The 17,251-nt window shown below is 50.7% G+C and overlaps 1 protein-coding gene across 1 annotated transcript; it reads right to left on the reverse strand.

Moving 5' to 3' along the window:
• Positions 1–13,703: 13,703 nt before the first annotated feature.
• Positions 13,704–16,836, reverse strand: LOC125510109 (MYB-like transcription factor ODO1). The gene is made up of 2 exons (XM_048675199.1): positions 16,393–16,836; positions 13,704–14,440 (listed from the first exon to the last, which is right to left on the reverse strand). Exons 1-2 carry the CDS (start codon positions 16,656–16,658, stop codon positions 13,849–13,851), a joined length of 858 nt encoding a protein of 285 aa, XP_048531156.1. The 5' UTR covers positions 16,659–16,836; the 3' UTR covers positions 13,704–13,848.
• Positions 16,837–17,251: the final 415 nt, after the last annotated feature.

The raw sequence follows: 17,251 nt of genomic DNA on the forward strand, positions 1-17,251 counted from the left end.
CGCCGGCAAGAAGGAGCTTGCCGGGCGTGACGCCGAGCCGAGCGAGCCCGCCAAGGACACGAGCGGCTCGTTGGAAATCAACTCTTCTTCCTCCTCATCTTCGAGCAGCTTGCCGCAAGCAGAGCCTTCATCCCCACCAAGAAGGCGTCTCCGCAAGGCCGGTGACGTGGCGGAGCGGCAAGCGGGTCAACAGTCGCCGCGCCGCGTGACATGCTCTACCGCGGCAAACACCGTTGCCGCGGGAGCGCCTCATGCTGCGACGGCAACTGGAGCGGAGTCTAGCCGGACCACCGCTTCAGTCCCTGCCGCTGCTCACGCCGCGCCGACAGCCGGAGCGGGGTCGTCTCAGGCCACCGCCACCGCTCCCGCCAAGCGGCCAAGGGAAGCTACCCCTCCGCCTCCTCACGCCGGGCGCGCGCCGAACTTCGACTTCTCCGCGTTCAGCTCCGACGAGGAAGAAGAAGAAGAGTAAGCTTCTCTTGCTGTACTTATAGTTCTTCAATTCTTTCTGTTTTGTCTTGTTTCTCACTTGCTTTTCCCTGAACCTGTTCCTCTTCAGGACTCTGGCCCAGAGAGCGGCAAAGAGAGCTAAGGTTCCGGTGGTCGTCATCGAGGACGAGCCCACTGCAACAGCAGGTGGCGCGCCCGAGACAACCTTGCCAGACCCGGCGACTTTTCTCCAGGGCAGCCCCCAGCGTAAGTGTATGATTTACTTTCTGCTGCGAGGCGTGCTTGGGTACTTGTCTTTGCTGATATCTGCTTGTTGACTTGTGTAGGAGCCGAGCAGCCCCACCAGGAGCCAAGGGAGAATCCCCCGACAAGGGAGAATTCTCCGGCAAGGGAGGGCTTCCCGGTAAGGGAGAAGTCTCCGGCAAGGGAGGGTTCTCCGGCAAGGGACAGCACCAGCGGCCTCCCGACGGCGGAGACCACAACTGCAGAACCTGGTGCAGGTACTCCTCTTGCTTCAAAACTTCCCTTGGGTTCTTATTCTTTTGATCTTCTTGAGTTTTTGCTGGATTTTGCTTGACTCTTCCCCCTTTTCCGGCCGTCAGATCCATCCGCTGCGGAGCAGATGGAAACCGAGGTCGCCGCCGACGAGGCAACCGGTGCTGGCGATGCCACCGGCGCAGAGGCCGCCAAGGCTGACGCCGCGGCAACTGGCGAGGGGTCCGACGATCGCACTGACGGCCCTGAGGCCGCAGGAGCGTCAGGCGCTACACCGACCGCCGACCTGTCCGCCGCTGCCGCAGCGCCAGGCTCCGGAGAGCCCTAGCCGGGCGTCTACCTGAAGGCCGGCGACGACGTCTTCATCAATCTTCCCTGGGCATCGAGCTCCAGAGCGCCGGTCGAGGGGGAGATCTTCGACGAAGAAGTGCTTGCCTCCGCGGGGCTGACGCTGGTCGACGCGCCGAGCAGCAGCAGCAATGAGCCCAAAGAAGAGCGGCTGCTCCGGAAGTTGGTGTCGCTCTACCGCGTGCGACAGGCCAAGCTAGAGTCCCGCGAGGCACTTGTCGCGAAGGCGGGAGCAGACATTGAAAAGCGCGCAGAAGAGCTCGGGGGTTTCCACCGGGAAGCCCTCCGATCCCTGGCGGAGGAGCGGGAGCAGCTCTCTGAAGCGCAGAAGGCCTTTCTCCTCGAGAAGGCCGAAGCCGAAGAGCGCCAGCGACTTGCCGCTGTGAAGCTAGCCGCGGAGGAGGGCGAGCTGGCGCAGCGGAAGGTCAATCTTGACGCCCACGAGGAGGAGCTTGCCTCGCGCGAGGAGAAACTTGGCGGAGCCCTCAAGCAAGCGGAGGACGCTGCCGCCGCCGCCGAGGCCGCCAAGGAGGAGTTGAAGACGAAGGTGGCGCGGCTGGAGGCCGATCTCTCCGAGATGGGCAAGGAGCTCAGCGCCGCCAAGGTCTCCAACGTGGATCTTGAGTTGAAGCTAACCACTTTGACCAAGACTCTGGACAGCGCCAAGAAGCGGGAGGCGGCCTTGAAGGAGGAAATCAAGGCCGACAAGGCGTTGCTGGTGAGTGCTGCCGCCGCCCAGAACGCCTTCAGGGAGACCGTGACGCACTGGACGGAGAGTCTTGTGAACGCCGCCACGGACATCGACAAGGAGCTGGCGCAACTGGGGATGGAGGATCTCGGGTATCCCTCCGACGACAACCTCCAACCCAGCGCCAAGCTCATTCTGTTCTTCAAGGGCGTGGCGACGACCCTTCAGCGACTCCGGGAGAGGATCCCCAAGCAACTGGTTGACGAGTCGCGCAAGATCTGCGCAGGGGCCCTCCAGAAAGTGTTGATGAAGGTGGCCTTCCGCAATCCGGGCCTCCGCCTCACCAACATCCTCAGGACCTTGCCGCCAGAAGCTGATCTGGAGGAGCTCAAGGCCCTTGTCGCACCCATTGTGGACAAGGTGAGAGGGATCAAGAGGGTTGAAGGCGATCGCGTAGATTAGGCCGCCCATTTCTTCTTCCCTTGTCGCTGTTTATCTTGTCATGAAAACAATCTGTTAGAGCCGCGACAAGTTATTTTTGTAATATAACTCTGTTCTGGGCAATGATTCGCAACGTTATTCCCTTTACTTGATTCCTCCCTTTGTATGTCTTTTTACCCTACGCTTTTAGGGAACTTGCCGGTGCAGGCACCAGAGCCGCGAGCGCTGAGTGCGGAACGTCAGCAGCCTGCTGGCGGTGCCGCTACCGGCAAGAAACCTTGTCGCGACTAGTTGCAGCTCACTTAAGTTGTCGAGCGGACTCGAAACAAAGTAAGGGCGCTAGCAGCTCACTTAATTTGTTGAGCGGACTCGAAACAAAGTAAGGGCGCTAGCAGCTCACTTAAGTTGTTGAGCGGACTCAAAACAAAGTAAGGGTGCAACTAGCTACGAGTTGGTTCTTTCGCGCACAGGTTTTCCATACAAAGTGCGGTCGTTCAAGGGAAATAACTTAAATTTAAAAAATTTGATTGCTCAAACTTTGGCAACTTAGCTTTTCTGTTATTTGCTTCCCGGCAAGGCGAAACTTTCTTGAACGACGCCTAGTCCATACCATCATCTTCTCCTCTCCCCCCGGCAAACTTGTGGGCGAGGGGAACCTTCCTTTCAAAAGAAAGAAGAGACAATACAGATATGGAGCTTTACGGCTCGTTATTGCTTGCCGTGGAGTAGGTGCTGCACAAAGTGTCAGATCATATATGCCAAAAAATAGAAAGCATAAAATCGAAAAAATGTGCGGGGCACATGAGCTTTACTTATGCACGGGTTCTGCGCCTGGCTTTGTACAAAGGATTACATGCAACAGCGGCAAGACTTGTACAAAAGGTGGTTGCCGGAACAGGTTCCGACAACCGCGCCTTACGGGTAAAACTTACGAAGATGTTCAATGTTCCAGGAGTTGCTCACCGGAATTCCATCTTCGGTCTCAAGGCGGACAGCGCCAGGCCTAGTGACTCGTTTCACCCGGTAAGGGCCTTCCCACTTCGGCGTCAACTTGTTGGAATTCTTGGCGGACTGAACGCGCCGAAGAACAAGGTCGCCTTCCTCGAGACTTCTGGCATTAACTTTGCGGCTATGGTAGCGGCGCAAAGCTTGCTGGTAGCGAGCAGCTCGCACAGCAGCCTGAAGGCGGTCTTCCTCAAGGAGCAGCGCGTCATCTTGTCGCAGCTGCTCTTGCTCGAGCTCATCATAAGCGAGCACTCGAGGTGACCCGTATACGAGTTCCGTGGGGATAACTGCCTCTGCTCCATAGACTAGAGAGAAAGGTGTCTGGCCAGTGGCTCGATTTGGTGTCGTCCTGATCGACCAAAGAACCACCGGCAGCTCCTCGATCCAGTTTTTTCCGCACTTGTGCAGCCTGTCAAAAGTTCTAGTCTTGAGCCCGCGCAGCACTTCAGCATTTGCCCTCTCCGCTTGACCGTTGCTTCTCGGGTGAACAACAGAAGCGAAGCAGACCTTGGCGCCAAGATCTTGGACGTACTGCATGAAGGTGCGGCTCGTGAATTGTGTACCGTTGTTGGTGATTATCCTTTTAGGGATCCCGAAGCGGCAAACAATCGACCTGAAGAACTTGACGGCTGACTGTGCGGTCACCTTCCTCACTGGTTCCACTTCCGGCCACTTTGTGAACTTGTCGATTGCAACGTACAAGTACTCAAATCCCCCGACAGCTCGGGGAAAGGGGCCGAGGATGTCGAGCCCCCAGACCGAAAATGGCCAGGATAAAGGGATCGTCTGGAAAGCTTGAGCTGGTTGGTGTATCTGCTTGGAATGGAACTGGCACGCTTCACACTTGGTTACTTGTGCAGTTGCATCCTGGAGGGCTGTTGGCCAGAAGAAACCTTGCCGGAATGCTTTGCCGACAAGTGCTCTTGCGCCAATGTGGTGACCACATATGCCTCCATGTATCTCTGCCAACAGCTTTTGACAGGCCATCGTCAATGCCGTTCTGAGCTCTTGGAACATGTTCCATTTGTAGGCCGTCAAAGTGCTCTTCTAGCTTTCTCACTTCGTCAACGTAAGCTTCCATCAACGGACTCTCATAATTCTTGTTTACTTGGCGGACGACAAGCTGTGAGTCACCCCTGACAATGAGCTTCTTGATCCCAAGGTCTGCCGCGATCCTGAGACCGGCAAGCAATCCCTCATACTCTGCAGTATTGTTTGTTGCTTGCTCCTTGGGAAAGTGCATCTGGACTACGTACTTGAGGTGCTCTCCGGTGGGTGCGACAAGCAGCACACCAGCGCCGGCGCCTTGCAGCGAAAAGGCACCATCAAAGTACATCAGCCATTCTTTGCTTGCTTCCTTGACGGGGATGCTCGTTTCTGGAATTTCTTCATCTGGTGTTGGCATCCATTCTGCTATAAATTCTGCCAATGCTCTGCTCTGGATAGTTGAAGTACTTTCAAACTTGAGGCCAAAGCTTGACAGTTCCAGTGCCCACTCAACAATCCTGCCTGTCGCTTCTGGATTCTATAATATCCTCTTCAGCGGAAAGCGAGTGACAACTGTGATCTCGTGTGCTTGGAAGTAATGGCGCAGCTTTCTCGAGGCCATGAGAAGGCCGAAAAGCAATTTCTGCACACCAGAATACCTTGACCTAGCCCCCTGCAGGAGGGAACTGACAAAGTAAACTGGGCGCTGCACCATTTTCTTCTGTATCTCCTCTTGCATCTGCGCAGATCCATCTTTGTCGGGACCAGAGCTTGCCGGGGAAGCCCCTTGCTTGTCGCTGGATGCGCTTGCCGTGGTTGCTGGCTCGTCATCTGCCTCCCTCTCTGCTACTAACGCAGCACTAACCACTTGATTGGTTGCCGCTATATACAGCAGCAACTTCTCTTGTGGCTTAGGTGCGACAAGTATTGGAGGGGAGGACATGTATCTCTTCAAGTCTTGCAGCGCAGCCTCCGCTTCCGGAGTCCATTTCATTGGACCTGCCTTTTTCAATAATTTGAAAAACGGCAGGGCGCGCTCAGCAGACCGAGAGATAAACCTGCTGAGAGCAGCCACGCAACCGGCAAGTCTTTGTACATCCTTGACGCGCTTGGGTGCTTCAATCTACTCAATGGCCTTGATCTTGTCGGGATTGGCTTCAATTCCCCGCTGAGACACGAAGAACCCGAGAAGCTTTCCGGAAGGAACTCCAAACACACACTTCTCTGGGTTGATCTTGAGGCTGATCTTGCGCAGATTTGCAAAGGTTTCATCCAAATCTTGAATCAGAGTTGCCCTGTCCTTGCTCTTGACCACTATATCATCCATGTAGGCTTCCACATTTCTGTGTATTTGCGGCTCAAGGGCGACATGGACTACTCTTGCAAATGTTGAACCAGCATTTTTTAATCCGAAAGGCATTCGTACGAAGCAGTACGTGCCACATGGAGTAATAAATGCGGTCTTCTCCTCATCCTCTTCTGCCATGAAAATTTGATGATATCCTGAATATGCATCAAGAAATGAAAGCAAATCACATCCGGCTGTGGAGTCAACAATCTGGTCAATGCGCGGCAAAGGGAATGGGTCTTTGGGACAAGCTTTGTTAACATCGGTAAAATCGATACAAAGTCTCCATTTCCCATTCGCCTTGCGCACGACTACAGGATTGGCCAACCACGTGGGATGGAGCACTCCTCTGACAAGGCTTGCTACTTCCAATTTCTTGATCTCTTCTGCAATGAACTCTTGGCGCTCCACTGCCTGCTTCCTGACCTTCTGCTTGACGGGCCGCCCATGAGGACAAACGGCAAGGTGGTGCTCAATCACTTTCCTGGGAACACCGGGGATGTCAGACGGTTGCCACGCAAACACGTCGACATTCGCCCGCAGGAAAGCAACGAGCGCGCTTTCCTATTTAGGGTTGAGGGTGGCACTGATGGTGAAGGTACCACCAGTGCCGTCCTCCTTGGCGGACACCTTTTCCGTCTCTGGCGGAGCTGCCATCGTCTTCTTACACTTGCCGGTGGAGCTCGATGGTGCGTCCTCGACGGCAGCGCAGCACTCCGAAGAGGTGCGCTTGCTGGAGTGGGCATTAGAACTCTTGCCGGACTTGGTCTTCTTCCCCCCGGGAGCTTCAGCGGCAAGTGACTCGCGCTCTGCTGCGGCTGCTGCTTCCTGGTAGATCTTGTCGGCACAGATAAGAGCATCTTTCTTGTCACCAGGGACAGAGATGACGCTTATCGGGCCTGGCATCTTCAGCATGTTATATGCATAGTGAGAGGCTGCCATAAACTTGGCGAGTGCTGGACGGCCAAGTATCCCATTGTAAGGCAATGGAATATCGGCAACGTCAAATGTGACCCTCTCAGTCCTGAAGTTCAGCTCGCTGCCAAATGTTACTGGCAACGTGACTTTACCCTTCGGCTTGCTCCTTCCCGAGTTGATTCCTTGGAATGTGCCGGTCTCTTCGAGCTCGCTGTCAGGGATCTGGAGTTTTTAGAGTACAGTGGAGGAGATCAGGTTCAAGCCGGCCCCGCCGTCAACTAACATCTTAGTGACCTTGAGGTTGCGGATAGTTGGTGAAACCAACATCGGCAAGCACCCGACCGCAGTTGTGCGATCAGGGTGGTCCTCAATGTCAAAGATGATAGGCGTGCTGGACCATTTCAGAAGCTTGCGTGACTCGACAGGTGGCTCCGCTGCATTGACTTCCCGCACCCATTGCTTGAGCTGGCGGTGCGAAGTATGCAGAGAAGCACCACCGTCAACGCACAAGACCTCTGTGGCTTTCTGGAACTCCTGCTCACTGGTCTCAACATCATCCATGTCTTCGTCGTCGTCGTCGTCGTCTTCATCGTTGTCGCGGCCGCGGGGAGGTCTGTCTCCTTGCCGCTGCTTGGCCTTGCCGCGGCGTCCTTCCCGGCTGGCGCGCTTCTTGCCGGATTCTCCAGCACCTCCTTGGGCCCTCTCCTTGTCTCGCCGCTCGTACTCAGCCTTTTGCTGCTGGACAAGCTACTCGACCTTCTTGTAGCTCTGGAGGTCATGGCCCTTGGTGCGGTGAATCTTGCAGTACTGCTTGTCGGTGCCGTCCTGCTTGTCGGCGGCCGCCACAGCCTGGCAGTTGGTGCACGCGGCAACTTCCTTGCCGGAGCTTCCAACTTTGGCCTTCTTGGCGCCACCTTCGTTGCCGGACTGCTCAACGACTAGCACCTCTTTGCCTTTCTTCTTCCTGTTCCGCCGCCGGTTTTTCTTTACCGGGGCAGCATCCTTCTGCTCCGGTCTTCTCTCCGGGGAGTTTCCTCCCTTCCTCAGCACGTGCACACTTGTCGGCCAGGGCATACAGCTCACTGACGTCTCTGATCCTGCACATCGCCATCTCCTCCTGCATCCTGCGGTTACGCACGTTCTGATGGAATGCGCTGATGACCGCGGCGGGGTGGACGTCTGGGATGTTATACTGTACACGGCTGAACCTCTGAATGTACTTGCGCAGGGGCTCTCCTTCCTTCTGGGCGAGCAGATGAAGGTCACTCTCTTGGCCATGAGGTTTGTGGCCGCCTGTAAAGGCGCCGACAAACTGATGGCATAGATCGGCCCAGGAGGATATGGAGTTGTCCGGCAAGTGCATGAGCCAGGACCTGACGTTGGGCTTGAGCACCAGCGGGAAGTAGTTGGCAAGGATCTTGTCGTCCCGCCCCCCGGCAGCCTGCACCGCGATGGTGTAGATGCTGAGGAACTTCGACGGATGCGTCTTGCCGTCGTACTTCCCTGGTACATCTGGTTTGAAATTCTTCGTGCTGGGCCACTGGACTTGCCGCAGCTCACGAGTGAACGCAGGGCAACCTACCGCGTACGGCAAGTCGCCTGGTTCCCCTGGCGCATGCATGTCAACAGAGGGCCCAGCGCGCTGGTCTGATTGACGTCGCGCTTCCCTTCGGCGCTCGATGCGAGTACGAGCATCTTCTTGTTGTCGTTCTTGAAGAACTTGGCGCTGATCGCGACGAGCTCACGGATCTGACGACGCGGTGGAGTCGCCGTCGAGGTGGATCTGGCGAGTCGGCGATCTCGGCCTTCGGGGTGGAGAGTGCACAGTAGTTGCACCCCCACCAGTCTTGTCGTCTCCGGCTCGTGCCTGGCTGGCTTGCCGCGGCTGCGACGTGCTCGGTTGCCGTGGAGTGTCGCCGTTGGCGAAGCCGATGAGACTCTGGATGGTTGCCCTCCAATCGTCGATCTTGTCCGCCGTTGGAGGGTAGTCTAGGAGCAGCTGAGCTCGCACCAGAGCTTCTGCTGCAGTGGCGGGCGGTGGTGGCGAACGGTGCGAGCAGCGGGATATGCTCGGACTTCTAACCACGTTAGAAGGAGCAATATCCTGTCCATGTGACCGTGCCTCGCTCGTGCCAGCATGTTGGCGTGCATGGTGGTCCTGAGCGCTCCGAGATCCACCAGCCCGATCTTGGTCTAGCAAACGCATGGTACCGTGAGTACCATGACGCTGCCGGTCCCGCACCTCCTGAGACAGGCGCGGTGCATGTACGGACGCCGAGGTTTTGGAGTGCGCCCGGTCGTTGTGGGAGCCGGCTACGCCGCCGATGGGCAGCGCAGCCTCGCCCTTGGACCTGGCAGCACCGTGAGCTCCCTCGTCTACGCCCGTTCTTCCGCCGGCGCCCGCCCCATCAGCCGTTTGTCCCGGCGGTGGTGGGTAAGGCGCGGACGGAGCAGCCGCCTCCGAAACCTTCTTCTTCGGCGGCATGTTGATGAAGATGATGAAGATCTAGCTCGTGAGAACGCCGGATCTGGTTCACACAACTTCGACGCCCCTACCTGGCGCGCCAAAGATGCCGGGGCACTGATCCACGGGCACCTATGGGACCGGCGGACCGGGTCCCTTTCGGTTCGGCGGGGGAGGAGATCGTGCAAAGAGCGGATCGAGGCGATGCACGCGAGCAATTTACCCAGGTTCGGGCCGCACGGATGTGTAAAACCCTACTCCTGCTTTGTGGTTTGTATTGATCTCTTGCTCGGGAGCACGGAGTGCTACAATACACACCAGCAGCTAACAAGACCGAGCGTGAATGTTCGAACTTGCTAACCCCCCTCAACGTTGCGCATGGGCCTCCTTTTATATGCTCAAGGGGTCACCGACAGGTGGCAACGGAGGCAAAGGGTAAAAATGTAAAAGGTGTTGTGGTAGGCACAGCTACCTGCTACAGTGTATCATACCTAACCCTGACGGCAGGGGACAAGGGCCTTAAATGCCCGTCTGTGTCGCCTAAACAGTGCGAAAAGGGACCGCCAGGGACGCCACCGTTCGCCACGATGGCGATCTTGTCAGCGCCGCTTGCCACCGCACGCCGCTGGCTGCACAGCCTCCCGCCACGTACGCCTGGAAGGGCCCCAGAGCGACACGTTGGTGGATGTGCTGGAGCGCGGGCTCAGGGAGGTGGTTTTCCGCGGCAAGCGCCTTGCCGCTGTCGTTGTCTTGTCGCGTCCGGGAGCTTGTCGCTCACCGGGCCTTGCCGGGGCACATGGTGCGCCGCGGCAAGTTCCTTGCAATGCCTTGGGTGGCCTTCCCGGCAAGCTCCTCTTGCCGGGGTCTTGGGATGCTTTTGTTAGCCTTCCCGGCAAGCTCCTCTTGCCGGGGTCTTGACTTGGATACTTTGTTCTTGAATGGCTCCAAAGGAACCACGGAGGACCTTGGCGGTCACCCGGCAAGCCTTGCCGCGGGATGCTGTGACTGCCCGTGCACAAGTTCGGGATACTAGGGTACCCCTACTCTAGTACACCGACACGCCCCCTCCCCTAGTCCAATTCAGACTCCTCCCTTGGGGGGGCGCCACCCTAGTGCGCTGGCTTGCCTCCCTCCTATGGCCCATGTGGCCCATATCTTCCCCCCGGGGGGTTCCGGTAACCCCCCAGTACTCCGATACGTACCAGAAACATTCTGAAACACTTCGAGTGTCCGAATACTATCGTCCAATATATCAATCTTTACCTCTCGACCATTTCGAGACTCCTCGTCATGTCCGTGATCTCATCCGGGACTCCGAACAATCTTCGGTCACCAAAACACATAACTCATAATACAAATCGTCATCGAACGTTAAGCGTGCGGACCCTACGGGTTCGAGAACTATGTAGACATGACCAAGACACCTCTCTGGTCAATAAACAATAGCGGAACCTAGATGCTCATATTGGTTCCTACATATTCTACGAAGATCTTTATCGGTCAAACCGTAATGACAACATATGTCATTCCCTTTGTCATCGGTATGTTACTTGCCCGAGATTCGATCGTCGGAATCTTCATACCTAGTTCAATCTCGTTACCGGCAAGTCTCTTTACTCGTTCCATAATGCATCATCCCATAACTAACTCATTAGTCACATTGCTTGCAAGGCTTATCATGATGTGCATTAATGAGAGGGCCCACAGATACCTCTCCGATACTTGGAGTGACAAATCCTAATCTCGATCTATGCCAACCCAACAAACACCTTCGGAGATACCTGTAGAGCATCTTTATAATCACCCAGTTGTGTTGTGACGTTTGATAGCACACAAGGTATTTCTCCGGTATCCGGGAGTTGCATAATCTCATAGTCGAAGGAATATGTATAAGTCATGAAGAAAGCAATAGCAATAAACCTTAACGATCATTATGCTAAGCTAACGGATGGGTCTTGTCCATCGCATCATTCATCTAATGATGTGATCTCTTTCATCAAATGACAACACATGTCCATGGTTAGGAAACTTAACCATCTTTGATTCACGAGCTAGTCTAGTAGAGGCATACTAGGGACGATGTGTTTTGTCTATGTATTCACACATGTATCAAGTTTCCGATTAATACAATTCTAGCATGAATAATAAACATTTATCATGATATAAGGAAATATAAATAACAACTTTATTATTGCCTCTAGGGCATATTTCCTTCACAAACAAGCATAACCCAAGGCACATCAGCTTTATGGATAAATTTGTGCAAGAATTTGAAGGGCAGTGCTTTGTTTTGGACCTTGAGATCGATTACACCCAGCCCACCTTTTTTTCGGTCGACAGACTAGATTCCAAGCCGCAACTTCAAATTGTGACATAGTTTAGCCCTATTTTCTCTCATAAATGTGTGGATGTCTAGCCTGTCTTGTAGAAGCGCACTTTTGGTCATGTATTTGCAAGAAAAAATATAGACATATTATTTCCCACCCAAATATATAGTATTGGAAACATCTAGCTACACAGGTACACCAACACATGTATAGGAGTTCTACAATCTCTCTACTTGAGGAGAGACATAGCTTTCTAATATCAAAATTTGGTTCACCCCCTCACCTTCGAAGAAAAATTATGCAACATGTCATACTAATCTACACCTTGCAGAAAATGCATCGACCCGAGAAATATTTGGATTCATATGAGCATGGATTTTATTCAAAATCGCACTTATCTACACTATGTATGACATGCAACACAAGTTGGCATCTTCTTTGGTTTATTGCAAGCTAGATTTAGCATCTTGTTATGAACATTGATCGAAGTACGCCGTGTTTTAATTTTAAAATTCATATACTTCTTTTGTATTATTCATCAATGTGTCGAGCAACAATTTCTGCAAAAGAAAATTGTTGAGCAACAAATGAAAAACTTCACTTGTTGCTTGGCAGATCTATGACGAATAATACAGATGAAGTATATAGAGCAACATGTGAAGTTACAGGAATTTTCAAATGTTTCTAACGTAATTTTTACTCTTGCAGTATGAACTATCATGTGCAATATGTATGATTTGGTGGATCAAGATGATAAGCTTCTACACTACCTAGCCCATAATTATAAGGGAACGGTCGTCTGGTTGTTTCTTCAATACAAAAGGAAATGGCTAAGGGGTTTTCCTTTCTAGAGTACTTTCTTAGTTATGAATCATCACAGATTAATCACTTGTAAATTAGTCCACATAGATATTTACCTTTTTATGTATTTCCTCTTGACTTGCATGCAAAGGATTTGCCAACTTGAGCGGAATCGACATTGAGCTTTACTTTGGATAGCACGCCCATTAATTTGCTCCATATGTGCATATTGATTGAATGACGTGGGGGACTTTTAAAGCATACATTTCACATTTTTTTGAAAAAAAAACTTCAACAAAAAGCTAAGTAAAGTTTTGGCACTAACCTTATTGAACAACAATCTTCTATGTAGGAGAATTATCATTGTACTGTAAAATTTTGATGTTCTAATTTGGACCTCTAGAGAATGAAATCTCATTGTCATGTGCCCCTCAAGAATCTTTTTGGTTCCTTTACAACCCCTGGTAAGAAGAAACAGATTGAAAAATCCATCGCATCTTTTTTTTTTACATTTCACTTCCAACGATCCATTTAGCTTTTCACTTTTCGTTCTTTGCTCCATTTCTTTTACACCTTTTATTATTTTCCATCCAATGAGTTGCCTCAACTTTCAAACAGAAAAAACACATCATTAAATAGCGAGTGACATCTTTATGACTAATCAACTTCATTTTTCAAACTCTGTTGAGTTGTTGGATTTATAAGCCTACATACTAAATATTTAATACGTTTAAAACATTAAACATAACTATCATGCAAATATTTAACTACCATACAAAGCTTACACCATAACTGCAATGAACTCAACAACTTTGCATTGATAAAATAATTACCAAAAATATTTTTCATTACCACTCAAGTGAAGCACCACATATGCATAGCAAACAATTAGGAATCCATGCTCTTCAAGATGCAATAACTAAACAACGTATACACCATATATCATACTACCACAAAAATAACTACCTATATTAGTTTTGGCCATAAGAATTATCGTCGTTATGGTAGAAATGCACTTCTATTTACTGAGAAATCTACATCCATCAATTTAATATGTGCTGCTACAACTTAGAACCGTAACAAAGTTTAGGTTTCGTTCTCTCATACATGTCTGAATTTGTAACCTAAGCTCACTTTGATCATGTATTTGTAAGGAAAAAAATACATGATCAAAGTGAGAAAAATATGTAGACATATTTATTTCCAACCCAAATATTTAGTATTGGAAGCTTCTAGATACTGGTACAACAACACATATAAATGAATTCTATAATCTCTCTAGTCGAGAGGAAACATAGCTTTTTAATACTCCATCCGATCCAAATTAACTGTCGCACCTCTAGTACAACTTTGTGGATCTGAGTAACACAATTTGATTCACCCCTTGACCTTTGAGGGATAAATATGCAACACATAACACTATTCTACACCTTACCAAAATGCATCAATTCAAGAATTAACTGGATTTAAACGAGCACATATTTTATTAATTGGTGCACTTATCTACACTATGTACGACATGCAACACAAGCTGACATCTTCTTCAGTTGTTTGCAAGCTAGATGTAGCTAAACTACTAGAGGTTTGATCCGCTTGAGCTGTCGACCATGGAGGCATCATCAAGCAAAGTTGAGTCCCCTACCCCAAAATCTTGGTAGTCGAGCAGCCAATCCGTCGTTCCAATGTCCCACGACATGGTGGAGGGAATGCCATTGAACTTGTCAACATCATTTTCGACTGTGAAGTCAAGCCACGGCTCTTCGACGATGCCAATGGCAGGGAGGTCATCCTCCTCTTCCAGCAGCCATTTCACTAGTGGATCCTGATCATGGATGTTGTTGCTACCACCCGTAGTGTTGTCGGTGTTTGTGCCCGATAAGTTCGGTGGGCTAGACTCGCCGCCGACCGATGACGCGTCCCTGTTGATGTGGGTGTCCTGCTGCTGGCATTGTTGCCCATTGTTGGACTTGCATTCTATCGTGATGGTCGAGGATTGTGCGGACGTTGTGGATAGGCTAGCTTGTTGCGGCTGCTTTCGGACTTCGAGGGGCACGTGTGTGATCGGGTCAATTCCCATCTTGATGAGCTTCTTCTTTATGTGTGTGTTCCAATGGTTCTTAATCTCGTTATCTGTCCTTCCTGGTAACTTGGCAGCAATCTTGGACCATCTGCATAGAGCCATTGACAAAATTAAAACCAAATAGTAGTACACATATGGAAAATAGACAAAAGCTTTCAAATAGCGCATTCAAGATTTCATAACTCTTGAGGATTATTAAATAAATTATCTGCATTGACCGCCAAAAATAGTATTTGTCACAGAAAACATTTTAAATTATAATGATTTGTTCTATATTTTTCACTAACATTTCTGTATGAAACTTTGTCCATATCTTCCAAAACATAATCGAATTAGAGAAAAATTAGTACCTTTTAATTCAAGACTATTAGAGCATCATGCAAACATGATGCTTATGTAAGAATTAAAGCCAACGGAGTACGTTCGTCCTTGTCACTGATTCATGGTTTCTTTCTAACGTTGATTACATTTTTACTATGCATGCCTTTTTAACTAGCTACATATATGCATGTCACAACTAGTCAACACTTTCATGAACAACTTGGGGATATGGAAGTACCACGAGATTCAAATATCACTATCCACTACATCGACATCATCTGTTTCTTAAAGCTGAGTAGCCTTTTATCAGTGACAAAATAATAAAAGTGGTTGGTAGAGTGAGAGAGTGGCCTTTAAAAAAGTTCCAAGCGTGAGAGGCAGCTCGACCCCTGAGGGCGATGCTTTCCATTTCTGAATCCAAGGCTTAGGGTTTTCCTCAGCCACACATGGAAAGCTAGTGCTACTACTGGTGGCTGCTGGCTCGATCTAGGTCACTCATCTTGAGAGTGATGGATACAAGAAAAAGAAAAGGTAGTGGTTATTGCTGGAATTTTTTGCTGCTATGCCACTAGGCTCGAGAAGGACAGTCAATATATATACTGACACTTTGTTTTGCGGAAAGGGGATTCCCGCGGCCTCTGCATATACTGATATTCCATGTTTAGGATTCCTAAAGGCTAGAGCTAGACCAACAATGCTAATTTAAAGTTTGGGACATGAATTAGTTGCTTTTATGAGTGTTAGTTAACATTCATACAAACATGGCATGAGCTATGCCTTTGCGTTAAGGATCATTCATCTGTTCCGCCATAGTTCCTTTTCTGTCCTATCTACATCAGTTCGTGTGTACGGTACATCAGTGGTACACGTAGGTCATAAACCTCGTGCGAAGGCAATAGGTCACCAGCATGTCACACTTATTCTTCGATGACATATTTTGCCATGGTTTTACAATTTCCAGTGGTATCTGGAGTATTTATAAATCTTCACAATTACTCCCTCCGTCCTACAATATAAGATTGTTTTTCTTATATTGTGAGACGGAGGGAGTAGATACTCGATTCTATTACTTGCTCAACGGAAATAACATGTTCATCACAAGCAGCAGAGGGGACTACTACTTAAGTCACCACTCCCATATATATCATTTCAGTGGTGGCTAATAATTCCCTGCTTCCTAGTACTGCCTAGGCACGATTGATGTTACATGCATCAATCTCTGTCTAGCATTCCAGCTACGTACTAGCTCCTGTCAAAGACCCGAAAAGGTACATACATACTGCCTTGTAGCTCACACCGCTGATCGATCACTTCGTTTTCAAGCAATTTAAGAATTTTGTGTGTGTGCTCTTGACAGTTGAAGTTGTTTGGACTCAACAGCGATCGACGGAGACTTCACAGTATAACCTATATACATCATGGCGACATGGCTAATGGCTACTCTCTGGCTAGCTCGATCCCAAATATTATTGGTCAGGTCCTTTTCGTGCACATTAACCAGGCACCATATGAATGCATGGATATCGATATCCTACCTTTACTCTAGCGGATTAATCCTGTTCTTACCCTAGCTAGCTAGAGGATAAGCTTCAGACCACCCTATATCGCTCCGTGATCATCGATCCATATATGCATGCGTGCATGCATGTGGAGACTCTCATGCATTTTCCCTTTCTGCATATGTACATGCAAGTACGTGGGATGAGAAAAGATATGTACCTGTTGCCGAGCTTGGCGTGGAGGTCGACGACGAGCCGCTCCTCGTCGTCGGTGAGGAGGCCGCGCTTGAGGTCGGGGCGGAGGTAGTTGGTCCAGCGGAGGCGGCAGCTCTTGCCGCAGCGCAGCAGGCCGGCCAGCTTGGGCACGGCGCGCCAGCAGCAGCGGCCGGCGTTGCCGAGGATGAAGGCCATCAGCTTCCGGTCCTCCTCCGCCGTCCACGGCCCGCGCTTCACCCCCAGCTTGTCGCAGCACGGCTGCCGCCCCATCGTCCCCTATCTCCCGCTGCTGCTGCCGGCGCCGGCTCTTAAAAGGCCGGCCGCGAGCGCGCCACCAACCCCTTCCTCGGCGGTGCGGTGTGATCTGATGGCTTGGGCAGGGGAGGCGGGGTAGCGAAGGCAAAGCATGCAATGCACATCGATCGAACAGTGTGACAAGTGCGTCGGAGCTGCAACCGAAGCGTGTATATATATAGCGCTCCGTCCATAGGCTAGCTATAGATCTCTTTTTAATCTACGGTGATGGTGAGAGGGAGGGAGGAGACAGGCCGAGCCCCACGAGGAGCACTTGGTCGTCCGAGAGACACCACTCTCATACTGTACACCTTGCTGCTTTCGAATCCTGCTTTGTACAAAGGCTGTTACTAGTCTCTCGCAGTTTCTGTTTCCCCAACAGTCAAAAAAAGGCTCTTGCTTTACTCGACCGATCGGCTTGGGTGTTGGTCTCGTCACATGTCGAAAACGATGTGTGTACATACCGATACTGGAGACACATACACATTCCATATAGGAACAGCAAGATGTGTACTACTATGTGCCACCTAATAGCACATGCCACGAAAGTAGATTGGTTTCTTCTCACT

The sequence above is a fragment of the Triticum urartu genome, chromosome 5, assembly GCF_003073215.2.
Source record: "Triticum urartu cultivar G1812 chromosome 5, Tu2.1, whole genome shotgun sequence".
In the NCBI taxonomy this organism is placed as follows: domain Eukaryota; kingdom Viridiplantae; phylum Streptophyta; class Magnoliopsida; order Poales; family Poaceae; genus Triticum; species Triticum urartu.